At 45.3% G+C, this 26,960-nt stretch overlaps 1 protein-coding gene across 1 annotated transcript in view; it reads right to left on the bottom strand.

Moving 5' to 3' along the window:
• The window catches only part of LOC124554696 (succinate-semialdehyde dehydrogenase, mitochondrial), a 223,958-nt gene extending 197,324 nt beyond the window's left edge, over nucleotides 1-26,634 (bottom strand). The window contains exon 1 of the mRNA XM_047128322.1: nucleotides 26,528-26,634. Coding sequence (XP_046984278.1) covers nucleotides 26,528-26,554 — 27 coding nt within the window. The 5' untranslated portion in view covers nucleotides 26,555-26,634. The remainder of the gene's footprint in view (nucleotides 1-26,527) is intronic.
• Between the last annotated feature and the right edge of the window lie 326 nt (nucleotides 26,635-26,960).

Raw genomic sequence — 26,960 nt, 5'->3', positions numbered from 1 at the left:
ACACACACACACACACACAAAACTGCTATCTTTGGTTGCTCAGGCCCAAGTGTGGGAAGATACTGAGAACACTTTGTGTGTATCAACTTCTGCAAGAAGGAGAAATAGTGAGATGAATTCTTAATGAAGTCTGTGAGGACTTCCATGTTCATGTATTTGTGAGGGACTACATAGACACAGCACACTATTATTACATATGGACGATAAACTAACAAACTACAGCTTGTTATTGACTGCAAAGGTGACAAGTGAGGACTGGTAAGAGTCACTGACGAACACAGGAACTTCATCCTTTCCTCACTGAGGTTGTCTTTCCTAAAAAGCTTGTAACCTCTCCGCATGGAAGAATCAGAAAGCTTAAAGTGTCTCTCTTTTAGATATAAGCTGAGAGGTTTTGCCTGTACTTTGATTTGCAGCTTCTCTGTGTGAGTCCTCTAACCATTCAAATTCCACTGAAGTGTGGATACAAGTTTTCAGAGAAGTTTCTCCTTCCCCTCCTTCCTTTGTTACAGTGGTAACAAAGAAAACCTGTTATGTTAGAACTGTTCTGTAAATATCAGCTTTACGTCCATACCTTTGTCTTTATCAGAGACTGTTTGATTTTTTCTAATGAAATGGCTTTTGATCTATTTTCTTCGGGTTTGGTTTAAGTCTGGCAGCAACCTTCCCCTGCTCTACTTAATTTCTACTGTAAATTTCCCAACTAGGGTATACAAATGTTCTAAGACTGCCATTGATAATATATTTATAGACAATTCTAGGCAACTAAGCCACAAAACCAGTAGTAAATGGGTTATCTGATCATGACACGCAACACCTAACATTAAATTTTGAAAATTGTCAGGGTAAAACATCTATCAGAACTGAGTACATAAGACCAATAAAACAGCCAAAAACTGAGAAATTTAGGAGATTGCTCAAAGAAATTAATTGGATGGATGTTTACAGCATTCAAGACACAAATGGTAAATACAAAACATTCATTAATAAAGTTAGCACCTTATTCGAAAATTGTTTTCCCCTGAAGGTAACTCAAATTAAGCAGAAGTCTAATAAGAAACCATGGATCACACAAGGGATAAAGATATCACGTGAGACAAAAAGGAAACTATCTGATAAGTAAGGACACCTTTGATACAAGCATTATAGCTCATTACAAAAATTACTGCAAAATACTGAAGAAGGTTATCCAGAAATCTAAACACCTGCATTATGAGAAGAAGATAAATACATCCAGCAATAAAATAAAAACAATATAGGACATAGTTAAGTCAGAGACAGGTAGGACCAGAAATGAGGAGGAACAAATAGCACTAAAAATAAATGAAACCCTGGTAACAAACACATGTTGTGTTGCAAACCATTTAAACAAGTATTTTGTCTCTGTTACGGATAGCATGGGGTTGTCAAAATAAAAAATGGCTCTGAGCACTATGGGACTTAACATCTATGGTCATCAGTCCCCTAGAACTTAGAACTACTTAAACCTAACTAACCTAAGGACAGCACACAACACCCAGCCATCACGAGGCAGAGAAAATCCCTGACCCCGCCGGGAATCGAACCCGGGAACCCGGGCGTGGGAAGCGAGAACGCTACCGCACGACCACGAGATGCGGGCTGGGGTTGTCAGGTTCAGTAAATAATGCAATGGATTTATCCGAGACTAGTGCACACAAGCAATCACAGTAAAATGGAATTGACACTTACTTCACCCAAAGAAATAGAATCCATCATAAAGTCCTTGAAATCAAAGCATTCTGGTGGTTATGATAACATATCATCAAAGTTAAAGAAAGAGTGTTCGTGTGAGCTTAGTCATATTTTAAGTTATTTGTGTAATCAATCACTTGTCACAGGAACAGACTGGCTTAAATATGCTGAAGTTATACCTCTCCACAAGAAATGGGACAAAGAAATGCCGTCAAATTACTGACCGATCTCACTTTTGCCAGCTTTTTCAAAAATCTTTGAAAAGGTTATGTTCAAGTGTCTACTTAAGCACCTTAGTGAAAATAACATACTGTCAAAGTCACAGTTTGGGTTTCTTAAGGGTCATGATATTGAGAAAGCTATTTACACTTACAGCAAAAATGTCCTTAATTCATTGGACAACAAATTAGAGGCAACTGGAATATTCTGTGACCTGTCAAATGCTTTTGACTGTGTGAATCACAACACTCTTTTAAGTAAATTAAAATATTATGGCACCACTGGTAGTGCTGCAAAGTGGTTGCAGTCCTATCTTACTAATAGAAAACAAAGGGTGTCATTACGCAACACTTCAGCAGTAGGCAATCAGACATCATCCGACTGGGAAGAAATTACATTCTTCCCCAAGGTTCCATACTAGGTCCACTACTGTTTCTTGTGTATATTAATGATCTGTCATCTGTTACATTACCAGATGCCAAGTTTGTCTTATTTGCAGATGATACAAACATTGCAATAAATAGTAAATCGAATATAAATTTAGAAAGGGCAGCTAATCAAATTTTTACTGACATTAATAAGTGGTTCATAGCCAATTCACTGTCATTAAACTTTGAAAAGACCCACTATATGCAGTTCAGAACTTCCAAGAGATTTCCTTCTGGTGTGTCTATTAAATATGACAACATGGAAATAGGAGAAGTTGAGAGTGTAAAATTCTTGGGATTACAACTTGATGATAAATTCAGTTGGGAGCAACATACTAATGAAATGCTAAAGCGCCTAAACAAGTCTGTGTTTGCAATTCAAAAGATGTCACACATATGGGATATAAATATTTCAAAAACTGGCATATTTCGCTTATTTTCACTCCATTATGTCATATGGTATCTTATTTTGGGGTAACTCCACAAGCAGAGAAAAAATTTTTAGAGTACAGAAGCGTATAATAAGAGTAATGAGTAGTGTAAATCCAAGAACACCATGTCAAAACCTATTCAAAGAATTGGGCATATTAACCACAGCTTCTCAGTATATTTATTCCTTAATGAACTTTGTTGTAAATTATAGATCTCTTTTTCCAACTAACTGCTTAGTACACAGTACCAATACTAGGAATAAGAACAATATACATAAAGATTTAAAATCACTTACTCTTGCCCAGAAAGGAGTACAGTATTCAGCAACACATATTTTCAATAAGTTACCAGCAACCATTAAGAGTTTAGTTTCAGACAAGGCACAATTTAAACATAATTTAAAAGAATTTTTGGTGCCCAACTCCTTCTATTCCATCCACTAGTTTCTCAAAAAGCGCAGTAGACCATTTTAATGAAAATTTATTATCCTTTAATTTTTGACAATACATGGTTGTAACAACCAAGTAACTACCTACTGTGTGAATGATGGATGTATGGAAAGCAGACTTAAGACTTAAATCTGTAAATAGTGGAAGTTTAATTTTAAATCTTGTACACAATCTGACTGTTCTTAACTGAGGATCACTGAAATGAATAATTTACTTTAATTTTTGACAATACTTGGTTGTAATAGCCAAGAAACTAGCAAATGTCTGAATGATGGATTTAATGAAAGCAGATGTGAGTATTAAACCTGTAAATATTAGAAGTTTAATTTATGTACATAATTTCACTGTTCATTGACTGAGATCATCAAAATTAATGAAACTCAAGTTTTTCTAATTACATTTTTGTAATGTGTTTATCTGACATTTTCCACATCCAGGAGGATTCCCTCTTTCATGGGTCTATGGAATGAATAATTAATCTAATTTAGTGACGGGGCAACTCTATAGACAGGGAGACATTACCTACATCTCTCTATTCACCTGAATTTATTTAGAATTGACTGGATTATTTAACAAATGCAGTCTTACATATGCATTTGAATGGGCTGGTGGTGGGACCACCATTACGTGGTTTGAAGCACTTGTCCTTGGGGCTAGTTTAACAAGTTATTGGCAACTGATGTACTACACCATGTGGCTACATAGCCGTAAAGGTTTTGTTTCAGCAGTCCATATACACTTTGTTACTTTAATTTCATAAATTTCCTCCTCTTCATTGAACTTTGAGCACTCATGGCTATAGACATGAGTAGTTAATACACCTTAGTGGAGACAAGCATGTCCTTTTTTTTCCATGGGCAGCTGGAACAAATTTCCATCCACATCCATACTCAGTAAGTAATGGCATGTGATGGAGTATACTTCTGGAACCACTATCTTTTCTCCTTTCCCTGGTCCATTCATACATGGTGAACGAGAAGAACAATTGTCAGTAAACCTATGTATGTTATTAACTTTCTCCAATTTTCACATCTAGGTCATTTTGTGAGATGTGGTAGGAAGTAACATGTTACCAGACTTTTCTTTGATAGTACATTCAAGGTAGTTGTGAACAGGATGTGCCTAATTTAGTAGTAACTGGTGGCAGCTGAATCATAGATGTGCAAATCTACTCTCTGCCAGGGCACATCTGAAAGTTGCCAATCAGATCACACAATTGTGCACCAATTGTGTAACTGTCATGCTAATTGGACCCATACTCCCATAATCAAGTCAGGGCTTTATAAAAATGCAATACGGTGGAGAAGTCCACATGCTGGTAGGCATGACTCAAGCAGCTGAGACTGAAGTTTTAACTAGCACTCCTCTTTAAGCTGGGAAATATGTGGTACCCACAGCAACTAGGCATCAAATAATTTCTTGAAACATGAGATGACGTTACTGAACTGAACTGTCCATTATGAAGATGCAGTCCGGATGTGGATTGAAAGTTCCATGTCGGTAAAAGTGCAGAACGTATTTTGCCAGCGGAAAACTGATAGCCATAGGTGCAAGCCTATATAGGACCAGTGCGAGAACAGCCCCCACAGCTTCTTCGAGGAAATTTATCACTATCAGAAAAAGGTTCATACACTTGGCACAGATCCCCATGGGACTCATAATAAGTCTCCTGTGTGCGAATAGTATTGCAAGATTGGCTGACTAACATGACACAAAAGAATAATGAAAAGATCCTGGATTTAAAAAACAACATGAGGGTCTCTGAAACCCAACTCAGATTGTGGTAAGGATATGGTAATATTACAAGGCATTATGAACTTTCTTATGGCAAAGAAGACAGTAATGATGTATTGGTGACAGCAAAAGCTGTCTTTATAGTGTACAATGTCCAGGGTTGGTTCATTGGTGGCCTGTTTGGCCAGGCGGTCAACATGTTCATTGCCCGGGACACCGACATGACCGGGGGTCCACACAAAGACCACAGAGCGGCCGCAACGGGCAAGAGTATGCAGGGACTCCTGGATAGCCATCACCAGACGAGAGCGAGGGAAGCACTGGTCGATAGCTCGTAAACCAGCTCAGGGAGTCGCTACAGATAATGAAAGACTCACCTGAGCAGGAGTGGATATACTCTAGGGCACAAAAGATGGCGACCAGCTCAGCACTGAAAACACTGCAACCAACCGGCAAGGATGGTTGTTCGTAATGGTCCCCTAGAGTTAGAGCACAACCGACCTGACCAGCAACCATTGAAACACCAGTGTATACAACGCCAGAGCCCTGATACGTGGCTAGGATCGAATAAAAGCGGCGGCGGAAGGCCTCTGGAGGGACTGAGTCCTTCGGGCCCTGTGCCAATTCGAGCCGAAGACAAGGGCGAGGAACACACCATGAGGGTGTACGCAAAGGGGCCTGGAAAAGATGTGGAAGAGGGAAAACCCCAAGCCCGGAGAGAAGCTCTTTGACGCGGACCGAGATCGTACAACCCTACCGGGGCCGACGTTCTGGCAGATGGACGACCAATTGTGGGAACAGAAGATGATAATTTGGATGCCCGGGTAAGCTACAAACATGGGCAGCATAAGCGGCCAGTAAATGTTGGCGCCGTAAACGCAGTGGAGGGACACCTGCCTCCACAAGTATGCTGTCCACAGGGCTGGTCCGGAAGGCACCAGTGGCAAGTCATATCCCGCTGTGTAGGATTGGGTCCAGCACCTGCAACACAGATGGGGATGCTGAGCCATAAGCCAGGCTCCCATAATCCAGACGGGACTGGATTAACGCCTGGTAGAGCTGGAAGAGGGTAGATCGGTCGGCGCCCCAGCTGGTGTGGCTCAAGCATCGCAGAGCATTTAGATGCCGCCAACACATCTGTTTAAGCTGCCGAATGTGAGGCAGCCAAGTCAACTGGGCATCAAAAACCACACCCAAAAACCTAGGTGACTCCACCACAGCAATAAGTTCGCCATCAAGGTAAAGCCGCGGCTCCGGATGAACAGTGTGTCGCCGGCAGAAATGCATAACGCAGGTCTTGGCTGCCGAAAACTGAAACCCATGCGCTACAGCCCAAGACTGCGCCTTGCGAATAGCACCCTGCAGCTGACATTCAGCAGTTGCAATGCCATTTGAGCTATAGTAAAGGCAGAAGTCGTCAGCATACAAGGACACTGAGACAGACGTACCCACCACCGCAGCGAGCCCATTAATTGCTATTAAAAACAGGCAGACACTTAAAACCGATCCCTGTGTCACCCCATTTTCCTGGACTCGGGAGGAACCACGAGATGCCACGACTTGCACGCGGAAGGTACGATGTGCCAGAAAATTGCGTATGAAAATCGGCAGTGGACCCCGAAGACCCCAATTATGAAGTGTAGAGAGAATGTGATGGCGCCATGTACTATCATACGCCTTCCGCATGCCGAAAGAGACAGCGACCAGGTGCTGATGGCGGACAAAGGCCATACAGATGGCTGACTCCAGGCTCACCAGATTGTCGGCGGCAGAGCGGCCTTTACGGAACCCACTCTGAGACGGAGCCAGGAGGCCCCGTGACTCTAGTACCCAACTCAATCGCCGGCTCACCATCCATTCGAGCAACTTGCAAAGAATGTTGGTGAGGCTAATGGGGCGGTACCTGTCAACCTCCAAAGGGTTCTTGCCAGGTTTCAAAATGGGGATAACAATACTTTCCCGCCATTGCGACGGAAACTCACCCTGGACCCAGAGACAGTAGTAAAGGTCTAGGAGCCGTCGCTGGCAGTCCACTCAAAGGTGTTTCAGCATCTGACAGTGGATGCGATCTGGCCCAGGAGCGGTATCAGGGCACTGTGAAATTCCCACTCACTGAATGGAACATTGTAGGATTCAGGATGGTGGGTGCGAAATGAAAGGCTCCGACGTTCCATACGCTCTTTAATGGAGCAGAAGGCCAGTGGGTAATTTGCAGAAGCGGAACTCAGAGCAAAATGCTCTGCCAGGCGGTTGGCAATTACATCGGAGTCTGTACAAACTGCTCCATTCAGTGAGAGCGCAGGGACGCTGACAGGGGTCCGATAGCCATATAGGTGTAGAATCTTGGCCCAGACCTGCGATTGTGTGACATGGAGGCCAATGGTGGACACATAGTGCTCCCAGCACTCCTGCTTGCGTTGGCGGATAAGGCGGCGGGCTCGCACACAGAGCCGTTTGAAGGCTATGAGGTGTTCTCTGGAGGGATGTCGCTTGTGACGCTGGAGCGCCTGCCGGCGATCTTTAATCACTTCAGCGATCTCAGGCGACCACCAAGGCACAGTCCTCCACCAAGGGGACCCAGAAGAACGGGGAATGGCAGACTCTGCGGCAGTAATGATGCCGGAGGTGACCGAGTGAACCGCTGCATCAATGTTGTCATTAGAAAGAGGCTCAATAGCGACAATGGAGGAGAACAAGTCCCAGTCAGCCTTATTCATAGCCCATCTGCTAGGGCGCCCAGAAGAGTGACACTGTGGCAGTGACAGAAAGATCGGAAAGTGGTCACTACCACACAGGTCGTCATGCACACTCCATTGGACAGAAGGTAGGAGGCTACGGCTGCAGATCGAAAGGTCGATGGCGGAGTACGTGCCATGCGCCACACTAAAATGTGTGACAGCACCATTGTTTAAAATGGAAAAATCGAGCTGTGCCAATACATGCTCAACGGTGGCACCTCGACCTGTCGCCACTGACCCACCCCACAGAGGGTTGTGGGCGCTGAAGTCGCCCAGTAACAAGAAAGTTGGCGGCAATTGGGCTATCAGCACAGCCAGGACATGCTGCGCGACATCACCATCTGGTGGAAGGTAAAGACTGCAGACGGTAACAGCCTGTGGCATCCACACCCGAACAGCGACAGCCTCTAAAGGTGTTTGTAGAGGGACAGACTCGCTGCGAAGAGAGTGAAGGACATAGATGCAGACGCTACCAGACACCCTTTCATAAGCTGCCCGGTTCTTATAATAACCCCGATAACCAAGGACAGCGGGGGTTCGCAATGCTGGAAACCAAGTTTGCTGAAGAGCAATGCATAAGAAAGTGTGAACGCTGATAAGTTGTCGGAGCTCAGCTAGATGTTGGAAAAAACCGCTGCAGTTCCACTGGAGTATGATATTGTCCATGGTGAAGAAAGGCTTGAAGAGACTGGGAAGGCAGATTACGCCACTGGGTCACCTGCTGCCTCCGATTGAGCACCTGTGCTAGTGCTATCCATGGTGTCTGAGGGACCGGCGAGATCGAGGTCCTCAGTGGACGCCAGAATCTCCACCTCATCCTCAGACACAGAGCAGGAAGGTTGTGGTGGGGTGGGTGCCACCACGAGTTCCTTGGGCTTAGAGCTCTTCTTGGATTTCTCACGCTGCTCCGTGGGTTTCACTGGCTGGGAGGGCTTCACCGATTCATTTTTTTTTTGTGGTTTTAGGGCGCACAACTTCAATGGTCATTAGCGCCCTTACTACGTTAAGAATGCACCGCGAGGCACAAGTTTAAAACAACAACTAAAAGGGAAAACACGATAAAAGACAGACTGATAGGCAGAGGATTAAAAAACAGCATCATCAAATATCCTTAGAGAGGTGTGTCGAATTGATAAAACGAAGGACACGAGCAGCTGCTCGTAGGTCATCTGCTAAAATGGCATCTAAAGTACATGGCAGGTTAAGATCGAGACGCAGTGTGTTGAAATCCGGACAGGACATTAAAATGTGGCGGACCGTCAGCAATTGCCCACATGGGCAGAACGGCGCCAGCGCAGCCGTCAGCAGATGGCGATGGCTGAACCGGCAGTGTCCAATGCGTAACCGGGCCAAAACGACCTCCTCCTGCCGAGAAGGGCGGGAGGAGGACGTCCAAGCCGCGGGAAGAGGTTTCAAGGCCCGAAGCTTGTTGTCTGTAAGTGCAGCCCAATCGGCATGCCACAGCGATAAAATGCGCCGACAAATGACCCTGCTACAGTCTGAGGAAGGGACACAACAAGAAGCTGACCGAGGCTGGAGAACCGCAGCCTTGGCCGAGGCATCTGCAGCTTCGTTCCCAAGGATACCGACATGGCCAGGGACCCACATAAAGCTAACCGGAGAACCGACGTCCACCAGCTGCTGAAGAGAGCGTTGGATCCGGTGCACGAAAGGGTGAACCGGATACGGATCACTAAGGCTCTGGATGGCGCTCAGGGAATCGGAGCAGATGACATAAGCAGAATGTCGGTGGCGGCAGATGTAAAGAACAGCCTGGTAGAGGGCAAAGAGCTCAGCTGTGAAGACCGAACAATGGCCATGGAGCCGGTATTTGAAACTTTGTGCCCCAACAATAAAAGAACACCCGACCGCGTCATTGGTCTTTGAGCCATTTGTATAAATGAAGGTCCGATTGATGGACTTTGAACGAAGTTCAACAAAACGGGAGTGGCAGACCGAACCGGGGGTAACCTCTTTTGGGAGCAAGCTGAGGTCAAGGTGAACGCGGACCTGAGCCTGGAGCCAAGGTGGCGTGTGGCTCTCGCCCACTCGAAAGGTTGCAGGGAGTGAAAAATTAAGGTGTTGAAGGAGGCGACGAAAGCGAACTCCAGGGGGTAGCAGGGCAGAGACATACAACCCGTATTGACGGTCGAGAGAGTCGTCAAAAAAGGAGCGATAAGACGGGTGGTCGGGCATTGACAGTAGCCGACAGGCATACCGACAAAGCAGTATATTGCGCCGGTAGGTGAGTGGCAATTCGCCAGCGTCAGCACGAAGACTCTCTACGGGACTAGTATAAAACGCTCCGATCGCAAGTCGTAAGCCCCGATGTTGTATGGAGTTGAGGCGGCGTAAGACGGATGGCCGTGCAGAGGAGTATACGAAGCTCCCATAATCCAGTTTGAGCGGACGATCGACCGATATAGACTAAGTAGGACGTTCGATCCGCTCCCCACGACATACCACTGAGAACACGGAGGACATTTAAAGAACGGGTACAACGGGCAGCCAAATATGACACATGTGGAGACCAGCTAAGTTTCCTGTCAAATGTAAGACCTAAAAATTTTGTTGTCTCCACGATTGGGAGAGCAACGGGACCGAGTCGTAAGGACGGTGGGAGAAACGCTTTGTAGCGTCAGAAGTTAATACAGACCGTCTTCTCGGCAGAAAAACGGAAGAGAACGCTGAAGACAGCGCTCCAGGACACGTGTACACTGCGCGCTGCAATAGATGGTAAAATCGTCCACGAAAAGGGAGCCTGATACATCAGCTGGGAGGCAATCCATTATTGGATTGATCGCGATGGCGAAGAGAGCGACGCTCAAAACTGAGCCCTGTGGCACCCCATTCTCCAGGCAAAAGGTGTCTGACAGGACACAACCCACACGTACCCTGAACCGTCGATCCATTAAAAAAGAACGAATAAAAAGAGGGAGGCGACCGCGAAGGCCCCAAGTATGCATGGTGCGGAGAATGCCCGCCCTCCAACAGGTGTCGTAAGCCTTCTCCAAATCAAAGAACACAGCCGCGGTCGGGCGCTTCCGCGAGAAGTTATTCATAATGAAGGTCGACAAGGTAACCAGATGGTCAACAGCAGAGCGGCGCCTACGAAATCCACATTGTACATTGGTAAGTAAGTGTCGAGACTCGAGTAGCCAAACCAATCGAGAGTTAACCATTCGCTCCATCACTTTACAGACACAGCTGGTAAGCGAGATGGGTCGATAACTGGAAGGCAAGTGCTTGTCCTTCCCCGGCTTAGGAATCGGGACAACAATAGACTCGCGCCAGCATGCGGGAACATGTCCCTCAATCCAGATGCGATTGTAAGTACGAAGAAGAAAACCTTTACCCTCAGGAGAAAGGTTCTTCAGCATCTGAATATGAATAGAATCAGGCCCTGGAGCGGAGGACCGTGATCGGCCAAGTGCGTTTTCGAGTTCCCGCATGATGAATGGGGCATTATAACTTTCACGATTCGAGGAGCGGAAGTTAAGTGGCCTAGCCTCCTCTGCCTGTTTGCGGGGGAGGAAGGCAGGGTGGTAATGAGCGGAGCTCGAAACCTCGGCGAAAAAGCGGCCGAAGGCATTGGAGACATCCTCAGGGGCCACAAGGACGTCATTCGCGACCGTCAAGCCAGAAACTGGTGAGTGGACCTTAGTGCCAGATAGCCGGCGCAGGCCACCCCAGACAACAGGAGGAGGAGTAAAACTGTTGAAGGTGCTTGTGAAAGCAGCCCAGCTGGCTTTCTCGCTTTCTTTAATAATACGACGACACTGAGCACGTAATCGTTTATAATTGATACAATTCGCCACTGAAGGGTGGCGTTTAAAGGTGCGTAAAGCACGTCGACGAGCACGTAAAGCGTCTCTACATGCTGCAGTCCACCAGGGGACCGGTACGCGACGTGGAGAAGAAGTAGGGTGAGCGATGGAATATTCAGCAGCAGCGAGAATGACTTCCGTGAGGTGTGCGACCTGACGATCGCAGCTTGTGAAGGTTTGATCCTGAAAGGTCGCCCTGGAAGAGAAGAGCCCCCAGTCTGCCTTGGAGATGGTCCAACTAGAGGAGCATGGAGAGGGGGTATGCTGCAGGAGATGGATAACACACGGGAAGTGGTCGCTCGAATATGTATCAGAAAGTGCATACCACTCAAACCGGCGTGCAAGTTGGGGAGTACATATAGAAAGGTCTAAATGGGAATAGGTGTGAGATGTGTCCGAAAGAAAAGTAGGGGCGCCAGTATTGAGGCAGACAAGGTTGAGCTGGTTGAAAAGGTCTGCTAACAGGGAGCCCCTCGGGCAGGATGCTGGAGAGCCCCAAAGGGGATGGTGGGCATTGAAGTCTCCAGTTAACAAAAATGGTGCAGGTAGCTGAGCAATAAGTTGCATCATGTCTGCCATGGTAACGGCAGATGACGATGGAGTGTAAACGGTACAAATGGAAAATGTAAAAGTGGGGAGAGTAATGCGGATGGCAACTGCCTGCAGGCCGGTGTGCAACGTGATGGGATCATAGTAAATATCATCCCGGACCAGCAACATAACCCCTCCATGAGCCGGGATACCTACCACAGGGGGTAGGTCAAAACGCACAGAGGTGTAGTGTGCCAAGGCAATTTGATTGCATGGGCGTAGCTTCGTTTCCTGGAGGGCTACGACGAGCGGACGGTGCAAGCGGAGCAGCAACTTCAAGTCCTCTCGATTGGAGCGAATGCTGCGAATATTCCAGTGAATAAATGCCATCGTAAGAAAAGGAAGATAAAAGAAGGGGTCACCTCGAAGGCCGCTGAGGGCCTGGCTTCGAGCGAGCACTGCCGCCACTATCAGTAGGCGGACAGTCTTCATCCATTGGGTCTATAGGTTCATCGGCCATCTTGGGAAGATGGCCGAGAGGGGGAGCTTCCTCTGCCGGTGACCAGCCAGATGTTCGGCTACCAGCGGTGCGGCCAGGCGAAACGGATGACGGCCTGGGGTGGCAACCGCTGGGTGGCGCAGGAGAAGAAATGCGCCGTGGCGGAGAAGGAGAACTGTGCTTCCTAGGAGCCTTCTTGGAAGGACGTTTGGTGGAAGTACCGGTCGAAGGCTGAGAGGTCGAGGTACGTAGAAAGTCCGCACGGGACGGTTCCTTCTTAAAGGCTCGTGCATCTGACTTCTGGGTCTTCGTCTTGGCAGAAGCTGATGAAGGTGCTTGTGTCTGAGGGGTGACTGGAGGAAGAGGAGACGTCGACCAGGCGATCTTAGCACTGGCCGAACGGACGACCGTGGTGCTGAAGGTCAGATCGCATGTCTGGGTTGCCACCTCCCTGGTAGTCCGAGGAGAGGCGAGGACAGTACTGTATTTCCCTGCTGGGAGCAGCGTGGGCTTCCTACTAGCCAATAGCTTGCGAGCAGCCGAGGTGGACACTTTCTCTTTGACCCGAATTTCTTGGATACAGCGTTCTTACCTATAGACAGGACAGTCGCGGGAGGATGCGGCATGGTCACCCTGACAGTTCACACAACGAGGAGACGGAGGTGGACAGTCACCCTCATGGGCATCCCTGCCACAAGTGACACATCTAGCCGCATTGGAACAAGACTGTCGAGTGTGATTGAAACGCTGACACTGGTAACAGCGCGTAGGTGTCGGGACATAGGGGCGAACAGAAATAACCTCGTAGCCCGCCTTGATGCGCGATGGCAGCTTAACACTATCGAAGGTCAAGAAAAGTGTCCGGGTCGGTACAAGGTCATTGTTGACCTTTTTCATGACCCTATGGACAGCCGTCACACCCTGCTCAGCGAGGAAAGATTGAATCTCCTCGTCAGTCAGTCCGTCGAGGGAGCTAGTATAGACCACACCACGAGACGAATTCAAAGTTCGGTGAGCCACCACCCGCACAGGGAACGTGTACAGGAGTGTGGCCCGAAGCAGTTTTTGTGCCTGAAAGGCGCTCTCAGTTTCTAGTAATAAGGTACCGTTACGCAACCTGGTACAAGATTTGACAGATCCGGCTATGGCATCTACACCCTTCTGGATAACGAAAGGGTTGACGGAGGAAAATTCCTTTCCGTCCTCAGATCGAGAAACGATGAGGAACTGTGGGGCAGGCGGTAGTACTTTTGTCACTGATGGCTGGTCACGTTTCCGTTTTTGGGCAGAAGTCAAGACAGATGGAGTGAAATCCATTGCGGAGGAATCCCCATGATTGCCAGCGTCTCCGATGGCGCGCTCCTTCCTTGTGGGGACCCTCTCAGAGGGCACTCCTGCCTTAGGTGAATGTTTACACCTCAGGTCACACCTCCCGAGAACCAGACGGAAGGACCAATCGGCATGGTCAGAAGGTATCAGCTCAGGCAATCACCCCTCCCCGGGCCTGGCCTTTACCAGGGGGTACGCGCGTGCCTTACATGTCTACCCAGGGCAGGGAATTACGCGTTACCCCGTCACCGGCTACGCGTGGGTCAGCCTTCAGGCACGCACAGGGAGGAAGGAAGAAGAGGAAAAGGAGGAGAGAGAGGGAGAGAGAGGACAGACTGTCTCAAACGCCGAGGCGGAGACCAGAGAAGGCAAGGAGAAGAAGGTAATGAGAAGGCAAGGAGAAGAAGGTAATGAGAAGGCAAGGAGAAGGCAAGGCGAAGAAGACAAGGAAAGAGTAAGGAAGGCAGTGAGGTGGAAAAGAGCAAAGAAAGGAATCAAACAAAGGAAGGAAGAAACGAGAAGTGAAAAAGCAAAATGACCGCAAATAGAGGTCGTGGAACAGTCCGTCTCCGGACGCAGGCGCTAACGACCCCCTTGAGGGGGTGGGACTCCTGTTAGTCGCCTCTTACGACAGGCAGGAATACCTCAGGCCTATTCTAATCCCCGGACCCGCAGGGGGGCTTCACCGATTCAGTCTCTGGGACGGAGGAGGATCGCGAAGCCCTACAACCAGCTGATTGTGGGCACTTACGCCACTGTCAGTCGTCAGCCTTCCCACTTGTGGAAACCTGGGAAGGGTGGGACCCAAGGGACCCCTTGCAAGCATGAGAAGCCGAAGAAGTTGGGCACTTCTCCGGCTTAGAAGCGGGGACGGACATCCCCGATGGGTGGGATGGTGTTGCTACTGAGGTAGATGGCGCAGGAGCAACCCGGTGGGTAGAGCTCCCCCACTGGCAAGGGGGCAGGAGGAGTATTACTACCCGTCGATCCGGCCGGAATTCGCGAAACTGATGGGGCTAGCACAGGTGTTGTAGCAGCGGCGTAGGAAGATGTCATTCTCACACGATGTAGTCGGTTGTATTTCCTTTTGGCCACAGTATAGGTCAGTCGGTCCAGGGTCTTACATTCCATGATTTTGCGCTCTTTTCGGAAGATTCTGCAGTCTGGCGAGCAAGGTGAATGATGCTCCCCGCAGTTGACACAGATGGGAGGCGAGGCACATGGAGTATTGGGAAGTGATGGGCGTCCGCAATCTCCACATGTGAGGCTGGAAGTGCAGCGGGACGACATATGGCCGAACTTCCAGCACTTAAAGCACCGCATCGGGGGAGGGATATAGGGCTTGATGTCACATCGGTAGACCATCACCTTGACCTTCTCCAGTAATGTATCACCCTCGAAGGCCAAGATGAAGGCACCAGTAGCAATCTGATTATCCTTCGGACCCCGATGAACGCGCCAGACGAAATGTACACCTCGGCACTCTAAATTGGCGTGCAGCTCGTCATCATACAGCAAAATAAGGTCCTTATGGTAAATAACTCCCTGGACCATATTTAAACTCTTATGGGGTGTGATCGTAACGGCAACATCCCCCAATTTGTCACAAGCAAGTAACCATCGTGACTGGGCAGAGGATGCCGTTTGTATCAGGACTGACCCAGAGCGCATTTTGGACAAGCCCCTCCACCTCCCCAAACTTGTCCTCTAAATGCTCGACGAAGAACTGAGGCTTTGTGGAGAGAAAAGACTCCCCATCAGCTCTCGTACCAACTAAGAATCGGGGTGCTACTGCCATCCTGAGACTTGCGTTCCTCCCATGGTGTGGCCAGGGAGGGGAACGTTTTCGGATCGTACTTCTGAGCATTAAATTGAGCCCGAGAACGCTTAGGGACTGCTGGCGGCTGGCCACCAGCGATATATGATGTACCACGCTTCATTGCAGGTCATCTGCCCTGATGCCGCCTACTCCGACCAATGGCCCTCCCCACGGGCGCCACCCAGCCTCAGCAAGGGCCATCTGGCAGGATGGCCGTTGCCGGGAGTCCCGATACCCCAGGAGAATAGGCATCTACTCCTTGGCATACATGGGGAGTTAACGGCGCAGGCATCAGTAGAGTGATCCCTGTTTTATCAGGGGGTTACAACCAACAGGGTACATCATGCCGGCCCCACCACAACGGACTGGCTACCGTGCTGGATGTTAGGTAACATGTGGTCCATGGTCGTCGTTGGTGCAGTAAGAGGCACTGCACAGCACAAGGTGGAAAGTGCACACAGGAACGTATCTATGCCCAAGAGATGGAGAGCGGGCAGGACTGCAATACAACGACGAATAAGCCGGCGAAAGGTCTGATCGCAAGATGGACACAATGCACCAAGTAAGGCGCCCTTCCCCAATCGGCTCACTCTTCGGAAGAATTTTGAGATATGGAGGTCAAACCTGACATGGGACCATCACATAAGGCCGAAACTTTTGAGACTCCTTTTAGTCGCCTCTTACGACAGGCAGGAATACCGGGGGCCTATTCTTACCCCCTAACCTGCAGGGGGGCCTTAAACTGTTCTGGGTGGACACTGCATGATATTCAGTTCCAACACTTCCTCAATAATGGCACAATTGAACAACTTTGGTTGCGACTGAACAACTTTGGTTTTTTCCATTTTTTAAAAGCATTAAATTACATCTGGTTATGTTAAAGGCCAGCTCCACTCTTTATTACCATATTTTAACTCTTTCTGATACCTTCTCTAAGGGATTGTTCTCACACACTTTTACATTAGTGTGTGTTTCATTGTCTTGGGACTTCCTGGTATTTTATTTCGCATGTTCACTTCTGATCATAGAACTAGATACATTTAAGTTACTTACTCGTCGATTTCTGCATGGGTTGGCTAAATATGAAAGCAGAGAGAGCTTCAGTTGAAAAAGCTTTCCCTGATGCACACTCAAAGTATTCCATGGTCTTAAGACCCTAGGTTTTTGTACCTAATATCCAATGATGCAAGAACAAATGCTAAAAATCTATGTTATGGAAAAAAGTTATAACTTTCCAAGAGATACTTCAATAACGACAGTCTATGAATCTCAAGCAGAAACAGTGTAAATATTTATATCAGGCACTAAACACTTTGCTGCAATGCACCCAAGCTTCACACCACCACTAATATACTTTACTCTTATGTATGTATAAAGACTATCCACTAAATCAATCTTGAGCATATTTGCAGACAAAAAAAATTTTTTTTTTGTCATCAGTCTACTGACTGGTTTGATGCGGCCCGCCACGAATTACTTTCCTGTGCTAACCTCTTCATCTCAGAGTAGCACTTGCAACCTACGTCCTCAATTATTTGCTTAACGTATTCCAGTCTCTGTCTTCCTCTACAGTTTTTCCCTCTACAACTCCCTCTAGTACCATGGAAGTCATTCCCTCATGTCTTAGCAGATGTCGTATCACCCTGTCCCTTCTCCTTATCAGTGTTTTCCACATATTCCTTTCCTCTCTGATTCTGAGTAGAGCCTCCTCATTCCTTAACTTATCAGTCCACCAAATTTTCAACATTCGTCTATAGCACCACATCTCAAATGCTTCGATTCTCTTCTGTTCCGCTTTTCCCACAGTCCATGTTTCACTACCATACAATGCTGTACTCCAGACGTACGCCCTCAGAAATTTCTTCCTCAAATTAAGGCCGGTATTTGATATTAGTAGAATTCTCTTGGCCAGGAATGCCTTTTTTGCCATAGCGAGTCTGCTTTTGATGTCCTCCTTGCTCCATCCGTCATTGGTTATTTTACTGCCTAGGTAGCAGAATTCCTTAACTTCATTGACTTCGTGACCATCAATCCTGATGTTAAGTTTCTCACTGTTCTCATTTCTACTACTTCTCATTACCTTCGTCTTTCTCCGATTTACTCTCAAACCATACTGTGTACTCATTAGACTGTTCATTCCGTTCAGCAGATCATTTAATTCTTCTTCACTTTCACTCAGGATAGCAATGTCATCTGCGAATCGTATCACTGATATCCTTTCACCTTGTATTTTAATTCCATCCTGAACCTTTCTTTTATTTCCATCATTGCTTCCTCGATGTACAGATTGAAGAGTAGGGGTGAAAGGCTACAGCCTTGTCTTACACCCTTCTTAATACGAGCACTTCGTTCTTGATTGTCCACTCTTATTATTCCCTCTTGGTTGTTGTACATATTGTATACGACCCGTCTCTCCCTATAGCTTACCCCTACTTTTTTCAGAATCTCGAACAGCTTGCACCATTTTATATTGTCGAACGCTTTTTCCAGGTCGACAAATCCTATGAAAGTGTCTTGATTTTTCCTTTAGCCTTGCTTCCATTATTAGCCGTAACGTCAGAATTGCCTCTCTTGTCCCTTTACTTTTCCTAAAGCCAAACCGATCGTCACCTAGCGCATTCTCAATTTTCTTTTTCATTCTTCTGTATATTATTCTTGTAAGCAGCTTTGATGCACGAGTTGTTAAGCTGATTGTGTGATAATTCTCGCACTTGTCAGCTCTTGCTGTCTTCGGAATTGTGTGGATGATGCTTTTCCAAAAGTCAGATGGTATATCGCCAGACTCATCTTCTACACACCAACGTGAATAGTCGTTTTGTTGCCACTTCCCCCAATGATTTTAGAAATTCTGATGGAATGTTATCTATCCCTTCTGCCTTATTTGACCATAAGTCCTCCAAAGCTCTCTTAAATTCAGATTCTAATACTGGATCCCCTATCTCTTCTAAATCGACTCCTGTTTCTTCTTCTATCACATCAGACAAATCTTCACCCTCATAGAGGCTTTCAATGTATTCTTTCCACCTATCTGCTCTCTCCTCTGCATTTAACAGTGGAATTCCCGTTGCACTCTTAATGTTACCACCGTTGCTTTTAATGTCACCAAAGGTTGTTTTGACTTTCCTGTATGCTGAGTCTGTCCTTCCGACAATCATATCTTTTTCGATGTCTTCACATTTTTCCTGCAGCCATTTCGTCTTAGCTTCCCTGCACTTCCTATTTATTTCATTCCTCAGCGACTTGTATTTCTGTATTCCTGATTTTCCCGGAACGTGTTTGTACTTCCTCCTTTCATCAATCAACTGAAGTATTTCTTCTGTTACTCATGGTTTCTTCGCAGCTACCTTCTTTGTACCTATGTTTTCCTTCCCAACTTTTGTGATGGCCCTTTTCAGAGATGTCCATTCCTCTTCAACTGTACTGCCTACTGCGCTATTCCTTATTGCTGTATCTATAGCGTTAGAGAACTTCAAACATATCACGTCATTCCTTAGTACTTCCGTATCCCACTTCTTTGCGTATTGATTCTTCCTGACTAATGTCTTGAACTTCAGCCTACTCTTCATCACTACTATATTGTGGTCTGAGTCTATATCTGCTCCTGGGTACGCCTTACAATCCAGTATCTGATTTCGGAATCTCTGTCTGACCATAATATAATCTAATTGAAATCTTCCCGTATCTCCCGGCCTTTTCCAAGTATACCTCCTCCTCTTGTGATTCTTGAACAGGGTATTCGCTATTACTAGCTGAAACTTGTTACAGAACTCAATTAGTCTTTCTCCTCTTTCATTCCTTGTCCCAAGCCCATATTCTCCTGTAACCTTTTCTTCTACTCCTTCCCCTACAACTGCATTCCAGTCGCCCATGACTATTAGATTTTCGTCCCCCTTTACATACTGCATTACCCTTTCAATATCCTCATACACTTTCTCTATCTGTTCATCTTCAGCTTGCGACGTCGGCATGTATACCTGAACTATCGTTGTCGGTGTTGGTCTGCTGACGATTCTGATTAGAACCACCCGGTCACTGAACTGTTCACAGTAACACACCCTCTGCCCTACCTTCATATTCATAACGAATCCTACACCTGTTATACCACTTTCTGCTGCTGTTGGTATTACCCGATACTCATCTGACAAAAAAATTACTGTTGATGAAATGTTGACAAGGCAGGAAACAAATCTGACACACCCTAGAATACATCCAGGTGTAACTGCTTTGTGCAGTTTGATGACAAGTCACAGTTAACAATGTTCTGTCCAGAAGCGCTCGAACAAAGTCCCCCCGTCACCTCAGTGGACACAATCTGTCCAAGATGAAACTATTGCATTTTCTTTGAATGCTGAATTTTGGTATATTTTTTTAATGTTAGTTGCAGGTAAGGTATAAAAACCTTTACAGATGGTTAAAAAGTATTCCACATTTTAAGAGGTGGTAGTGTGGTGTCACCGTCAGACACCACACTTGCTAGGTGGTAGCCTTTAAATCGGCCACGGCCCGTTAGTATACGTCGGACCTGCGTGTCGCCACTATCAGTGATTGCAGACCGAGCGCCGCCACACGGCAGGTCTAGAGAGACTTCCTAGTACTCGCCCCAGTTGTACAGCCGACTTTGCTAGCGATGGTTCACTGACAAATTACGCTCTCATTTGCCGAGACGATAGTTAGCATAGCCTTCAGCTACGTCATTTGCTACGACCTAGCTAAGCGCCATTACCAGTTACTACTGATGCTGTATAACATGTACCATCAAGAGCTATGTTCACCATTTACGGATTAAAATTAAGTATTCCAACAGCTACGTCCTTTTTTGCTAAAGTCTAACTTCCTTGTCCTGTTCCAGACCTCACGCCAGCCTGCTTGAGCTAAAACGTGTGCCTTTCGGCTTCCTCTCATAGTGGGTTGGCTCTCTTGCCAATCCACAATAGGTAGTATGGGCCAAAACGAAACAATGTCCAGTAAACATGTGCTCTAAAATGAATGCCTTAAGAGCTATGAGCACTCTTTCACCTTTGCTACTGTGGAACACCTTTTCTGCTTCTGCTGCTAGCTCTTCGCAGCTATGAACAACCTACAGAATGCGGTAAACAAATGAGCACACATTCCTGTGTTACTATTGATACACCATGTTAGTGTTGTTATTGTAAACTGTATTTACAGTTTTGGGGACGTGTAGCACATACATTAGTTCCAATGGAAATAGTTTGTACGTACATTAGATTGTGAACTGACCCTACGACTTATCTTACAAGGTAGATTAAGGAAAGGCAAACCTACTTTTGTAGCATTTGTAGACTTAGAGAAAGCGTTTTACAATGTTAACTGAAATACCCTCTTTAAAATTCTGCAGGTGACAGGGGTAAAATACAGGGAGCAAAAGGCTATTTACAATTTGTGCAGAAACCAGATGGCAGTTAGAAGAATCAAGGGGCACGAAATGGAATCGGTGGTTGTGAAGTGAGTGAGACAGGGTTGTAGCCTACCCCCAATGTCATTCAATCTGTATACTGAGCAAGTAGTGAAGGAAACAAAAGAAGAACTCTGAGTAGGAATTAAAATCCATACAGAAGAAATAAAAACTGAGGTTTGCCAATGCCACTGTAATTCTGACAGAGACAGCAAAAGACTTGGAAGAGTGGTTTAACGGAATGGACGGTGTCTTGAAAGCAGGATATAAGATGAACATCAACAAAAACAAAACAAGGATAATGGAATGTAGTCGCATTAAAGCAGATGATGCTGAGGGAATTAGATTAGGAAATGAGACACTTCAAGTTGTAAATGAGGTTTGCTATCTGGGGAGCAAAATAACTGATGATGGTCAAAGTAGTGAGGATATAAAACATAGACTGCCAATGGCAAGGAAAGCGTTTCTGAAGAAGAGAAATTTGTTAACATCGAGTATAGATTTAAGTGTCAGTAAGTCGTTTCTGAAAGTATTTGTATGGAGTGTAGCCATGTATGGAAGTGAAACATGGACGATAAATAGTTTAGACAAGAAGAGAATAGAAGCTTTCGAAATGTGGTGCTACAAAAGAACGCTGAAGACTACATTCCCTAGGTAGATCACGTAACTAAAGAGGTCGTATGGAAAAGAATGGGGGAGAAGAGGAATTTGTGGCACAACTTGACTAGAAGAAGGGATCAGTTGGTAGGACACATCAAGGGATCACCAATTTTGTATTGGAGGGAAGCGTGGAAGGTAAAAATTGTAGATGGAGGTCAAGGGATGAATACACTAAGCAAATTCAGATGGATGTAGGTTGCAGTAGTTGCTCAGAGATGAAGAAGCTTGCACAGGATAGGGTAGCATGTAGAGCTGCATCAAACCAGTCTCTGGACTGAAGACCATAACAACAAAGACTGTGAAATGCTTTTCCACTGTAGTTTTATCTTTGGACTTGCCAGCATAACAGAGGTACAGAAAATAGCAGACATGATGATGATCTGCTATGGTCTGGTAAATGGAAGCAACTGTCAAGCTCATGTTCTGTATGCCGAAAAATATCCAGAATGCAGGGTACCATCTGCACAATAATTTAGCTGTCTTTTCTAGGGACTAGCAGACTCTGGTTCTGTAACTCCAACAGTGATGGGTTGTGGCAGACCTTACACCAATTCCTACTCCTGTTGTGGAGGAGCGAGTATTGTAGTGGAAAGACATCCTGGAATTAGTGTACATAGAATTTCAGTATCTATTGGGGTATGTCATCCTCCAGTCTGAGTGATCCAGCATGAAAAGTTGCTATACCTATAGTGAGTCCAAGTCCTTCACCCACATTATCAGCCTGCCATAATGCAGTTGTACCAATGGATGTGGTAAAGATTCATTTTTCACAAGAAAGATACAGTTCAGAAACAAGGCTGCTTACACACAAGATTCGTTTGTGAATTTTCATTACCAACAAGTGTGGGTTGATGTAAATCCACAGGCAGTTGAAGAAGCAAGACATCAGCACCAATATTGAATTAGTGTATGGGCAAGAATAACTGACAATAGGCTAACAGGACCTCACATACTACTGAGCAGGTCGCCTAGTGCAAGTGTCCGATCCCACCCGTCTGCTTTGACCCATGACGTCACAAATATGGCGGAAACGACCATAAACCACGATTCCAAATGGCGCATATAAAATCATTACGTACACATTATGAGGCGCACACACACACACACACACACACACACACACACACACACACACACACACACACACACACACACACACACACACACACACACACACACTCAACTAACTCACTCACTCACTCACTCTCAGCAAAAAGCTTAATGACACTAACGGGACAAGCGCGAAACAAATTAAGACACCCACCCCCACACAAAATGACGAAAGAAATCGATATCACCAAGCTCCCCATATACCACTAAACACAGTATCATCTGGAATCGGACACTTCCCTTGACCTATATAGCTCAACAGCAGCTCTCGATCCCATAAATTAGGACCTAACACTTCCCTTCCCATATAGCTCAAAAACATCTCCCGATACCAATACCAGCATTCACAGTCACACATTGGAATCGAACCCTTCCCTTGACCTGTTATCCTTACGACATCTTCACATACAGCCGTCCCTGGTCCGAGACTCCGGAACTTTAAGTAGGCCTCATTTCTTCATGACATACTGAACACTTCATGACTTCATCCAAAAATCCGAATAGTTGAAGAAATTTTATTAGAGACAATGCACTGTCCCCCATCGTAGCGGACAACCAAAACCTGTTGACCCTGTCAGTCATATCCATACCTACCAAAGACATAAAAAAAAGCAATTTACCAAAATTCACACACGACGCCACACTCGCAAACTACCCAAAAACATCACCTAACACACCACCAGAGAGCACCACCGATCGCATCAAAACGACACCTACAAACACGCCACTCTCACAAACTAAAGTCCGCGCCATCGTGACGTCACACACCACAACAGCCTTACGTCACAGGTCATTGCCGACAGCTGGGATCAGCCGCTTCGGTCAACCCCAAAGAACTTGCCTGTCCTGCTACAGGAGGTACCATTTCAACAATGGCTGGAGATGTGGTTCATGCATGATGGAGTGACAGCCCATTTTCTCCAAAAAGTCCGAGAACATCCCACACAGACATTTAATGAGCAATGGATTGTTTCGTGAGATCCAGTATGTTGGCCAGCCCATTAACTTTTTGTTGTGGGGACACTTTAAATCTTTCCTGTATGCAAGCCCGATGGGTCAACGGAAGCATTAGATTCCACTCATCTGCTTTGACCCGTGATGTAATGGTGTTGTGGTGTATGATGTCACTACAGTGGTTGGTTGTGTTTGTTGATGTCGTGTTCATGTATTTGAATGTGCCCCCTCTGGTGGTGGAAGTGGATGTGCTGAGTTTAATGTGTAGTACTGTGATCATTTGAGTTTTGGTTATCGTCGTGATAACGTGGTTTTGAGTTTAGGTCGTTGGCGCAGTAACGTGGATTGTGGAAGTGTTTTCAGCAAGTTATTAAGTTTTTTTTTTATGTACTTGGTGTTTTTGTTAGGTCTGAGGTGAACATTTGTGGCAACATCATGAGGTTCACAAGAGTTCCAGTGGCTCGGACCAGGGAAATGTATGTGTGGCGTTGTCGGCGGTGTGGGTGTGTGTATGTGTGTTTTGGACAACCTAGGTTATATTGCCCTTTGTTGGTAAGTAATTTTTGTTTTGGTTTTAATCGACAGTTAACACGATGTTTTGTGTGTTGTATATTTATGGTACATCAGTTTAATCGAGGTAGTGAATATTATTTATAGCTGTGGTTGAGCTATATAGGTCAAGGGAAATGTCCAATTCCACATTTCTGGGTTATAGGTGTTCGATACCTGTGGTTTTGTTGGTGTAGTGGAATGTTCTAATTTAAATTTTTGTTAATATTATTTGTTTTTGGATGGTGCGGTGTTTTTTTATTTATTGTTGTAGATTTAGCTTGTCCCAGCCCTAAGTCCCCAATTCTCCCCAGTTGTCATGTTACTTCCATTTTATTTTTGGAGTGAGCCATTATTGTGATATTTTTATTCTTGTTTGTGTTTGTTGGCATGCGTCTGTAGTGACATCACTGTTGTTATTTTGTTCACACTGGAAATAGTCGTTTCTGACATATTGATGACATCATGGGTCAAATGGCTGCAATCTGACACTTCTGTAATGCCAGCCCAATTAATGATGTACAAGCACTGCAGGGACGCGTCATCACTGCCTAGTAGCAAGTCCATGGCCAACTTTTGAGTTTTTTTGAGAATGTAAAATTCCCTAAAAGGTAGGACAGAAGTATGCCCTACTAGGGATGGACACCACACTGAATACACCTTCAGCACTGGCTCACAAGAGCAGGTCGCAATAGTAAGCAGATAACACTTGAAGCTTTGCTGTTTCCCAGTAACATTATCATTTGTTTACTGCATTCTGCAGGTGCTTCCTAATAGCGGAGAGCTTGCAGTAGAAGAGGTGTTTAAAAGTAGTGAAAATTCGTAACGACTCACAGCTCTTAATGTATGCATTTCAGAGCCCATGTTTACTGGGCATTTTTTTTCCACGTTTCAGTCCATAATACCACCTCTAAAAGCACTGTTTTATATATTTATGTTCCACAGACAAGCAGAAACTTTTATATAAATTAATCTTGTTTACTCTGGTCCCTATCAGCTGCCTTGGTCCGTGTAATTACAGTTACATACCGGGGAGATGATCTACAAAACGCAAATCCAAACTAAATCAGTGCATCCTCTGTTACTCTGAGTAAATAAAAATCCCACAGAACTGTAGGAGAATAGTAACTTGTTCCATGTTATTTTGAAGGGATCCTATGAAACAAATAGAGCCTTGATGGCCCTTCTTTTTCCAATAGATCAAATTTGACAGTCCCCTAAAAATTTAAAAAGTACTTAATATATAACACAAATGCTTTAAAAATACTTCACAAATTTCTGAAGGTGAAAATCTGGTATCTTTAGACTCTACAAGAATTTTCTAGACTATGTTAGAACAAGGAGCTGTGGAATAAAGGAAAGTCAGTCAAGATACCTAGTGAAGCTTCCAATAAACGAAGATTATTGAAAAAGCCACTGTGCTGCAGATCTTTAACAGTTTGAGCTACCACAAAAAAGATCACAAATAAACCAAAACTAAGGGCAGCCCATCTAAATACAGAAAAAATTCCCTAACTACGTCTCTTCAACTAAATACATAAAGGAAATAGGTAGGCATAATAGAGGACGGTGTAAATGTCATAACTCCATTCTGTGTTTCACAAGAAAATCACATTTCGCAGTATCCTGATGGTCTCTTAATGACCTCGTTGTCGACTGGGACGTTAAATACCGATCTCCTCCTTCGCAGAATCCTGATAGCCAGTCCAAAAACACAGTATGTCAAACCTAACCCACTTATCGACTCTAATGGATTTAGCTATGAAAAGGAGTATGATCTCTTCTGGAGCCAAGATGTCAGTGAATGTTAAGTTACACAATTCTTGAAATTGATTAATCGTAAAATGGACTGAACTCACATATTCACCCTTTTCATCAAATCACAAATGGCCAAGACTATTTAGAAAATTCATAATATAACAACGCTAATGCTGAAAACGACTACAGAGTTCCTTCGACAAAGGAATACTCTTTTGTCAACAGGAACGAAATCACTTATCAACAATATTTTCTACTGCTACGTACAGACAACACCGGTGTTTTTAGAATTCTCCAACTACATTCAAACAGACAAACATTTCACAACATCCACACTATACCAGTAACCTTTCTTGGGGTCTTACCCTTCTTGCGGTCAAGTGACACAACATATTTACGATTATAAACTGATTAAACAAGTCATAAATTAAAACGATTAAATCCCGCTATTAAAGCGGAGGCTCAACAAAGCATTTAAATTCAAAGATATGCAACACTGCTAAGACATGTAGCTACATTAAACTCTGGAACGTAATGATCGATTATAACTTCAGTTTGCTCGTGAAGAGAAAAAATTCTGATTTCACCGTTTATCGTCATCCGTTTCTGTTCTCATCTCCTCTATGCTCACTGCCCGAGTGGTGTCACTAGTATTTGGCAAAAATGCTGTTAGCTGTTTTATGCCTTTTGTTGAAAATCGTGCTTTCCTTAATTTTCATTAATTTAATTACTCATTTACTATTAATACTCGTTGGTACGCACTTTAACCTGCAAATACTATCTGCAGACGAAGAAAAC

Source organism: Schistocerca americana, chromosome X, assembly GCF_021461395.2.
Source record: "Schistocerca americana isolate TAMUIC-IGC-003095 chromosome X, iqSchAmer2.1, whole genome shotgun sequence".
NCBI lineage: Eukaryota > Metazoa > Arthropoda > Insecta > Orthoptera > Acrididae > Schistocerca > Schistocerca americana.
Note: the sequence above shows the minus strand (reverse complement) of the source record. Positions and strands in the feature narration are given on the sequence as shown.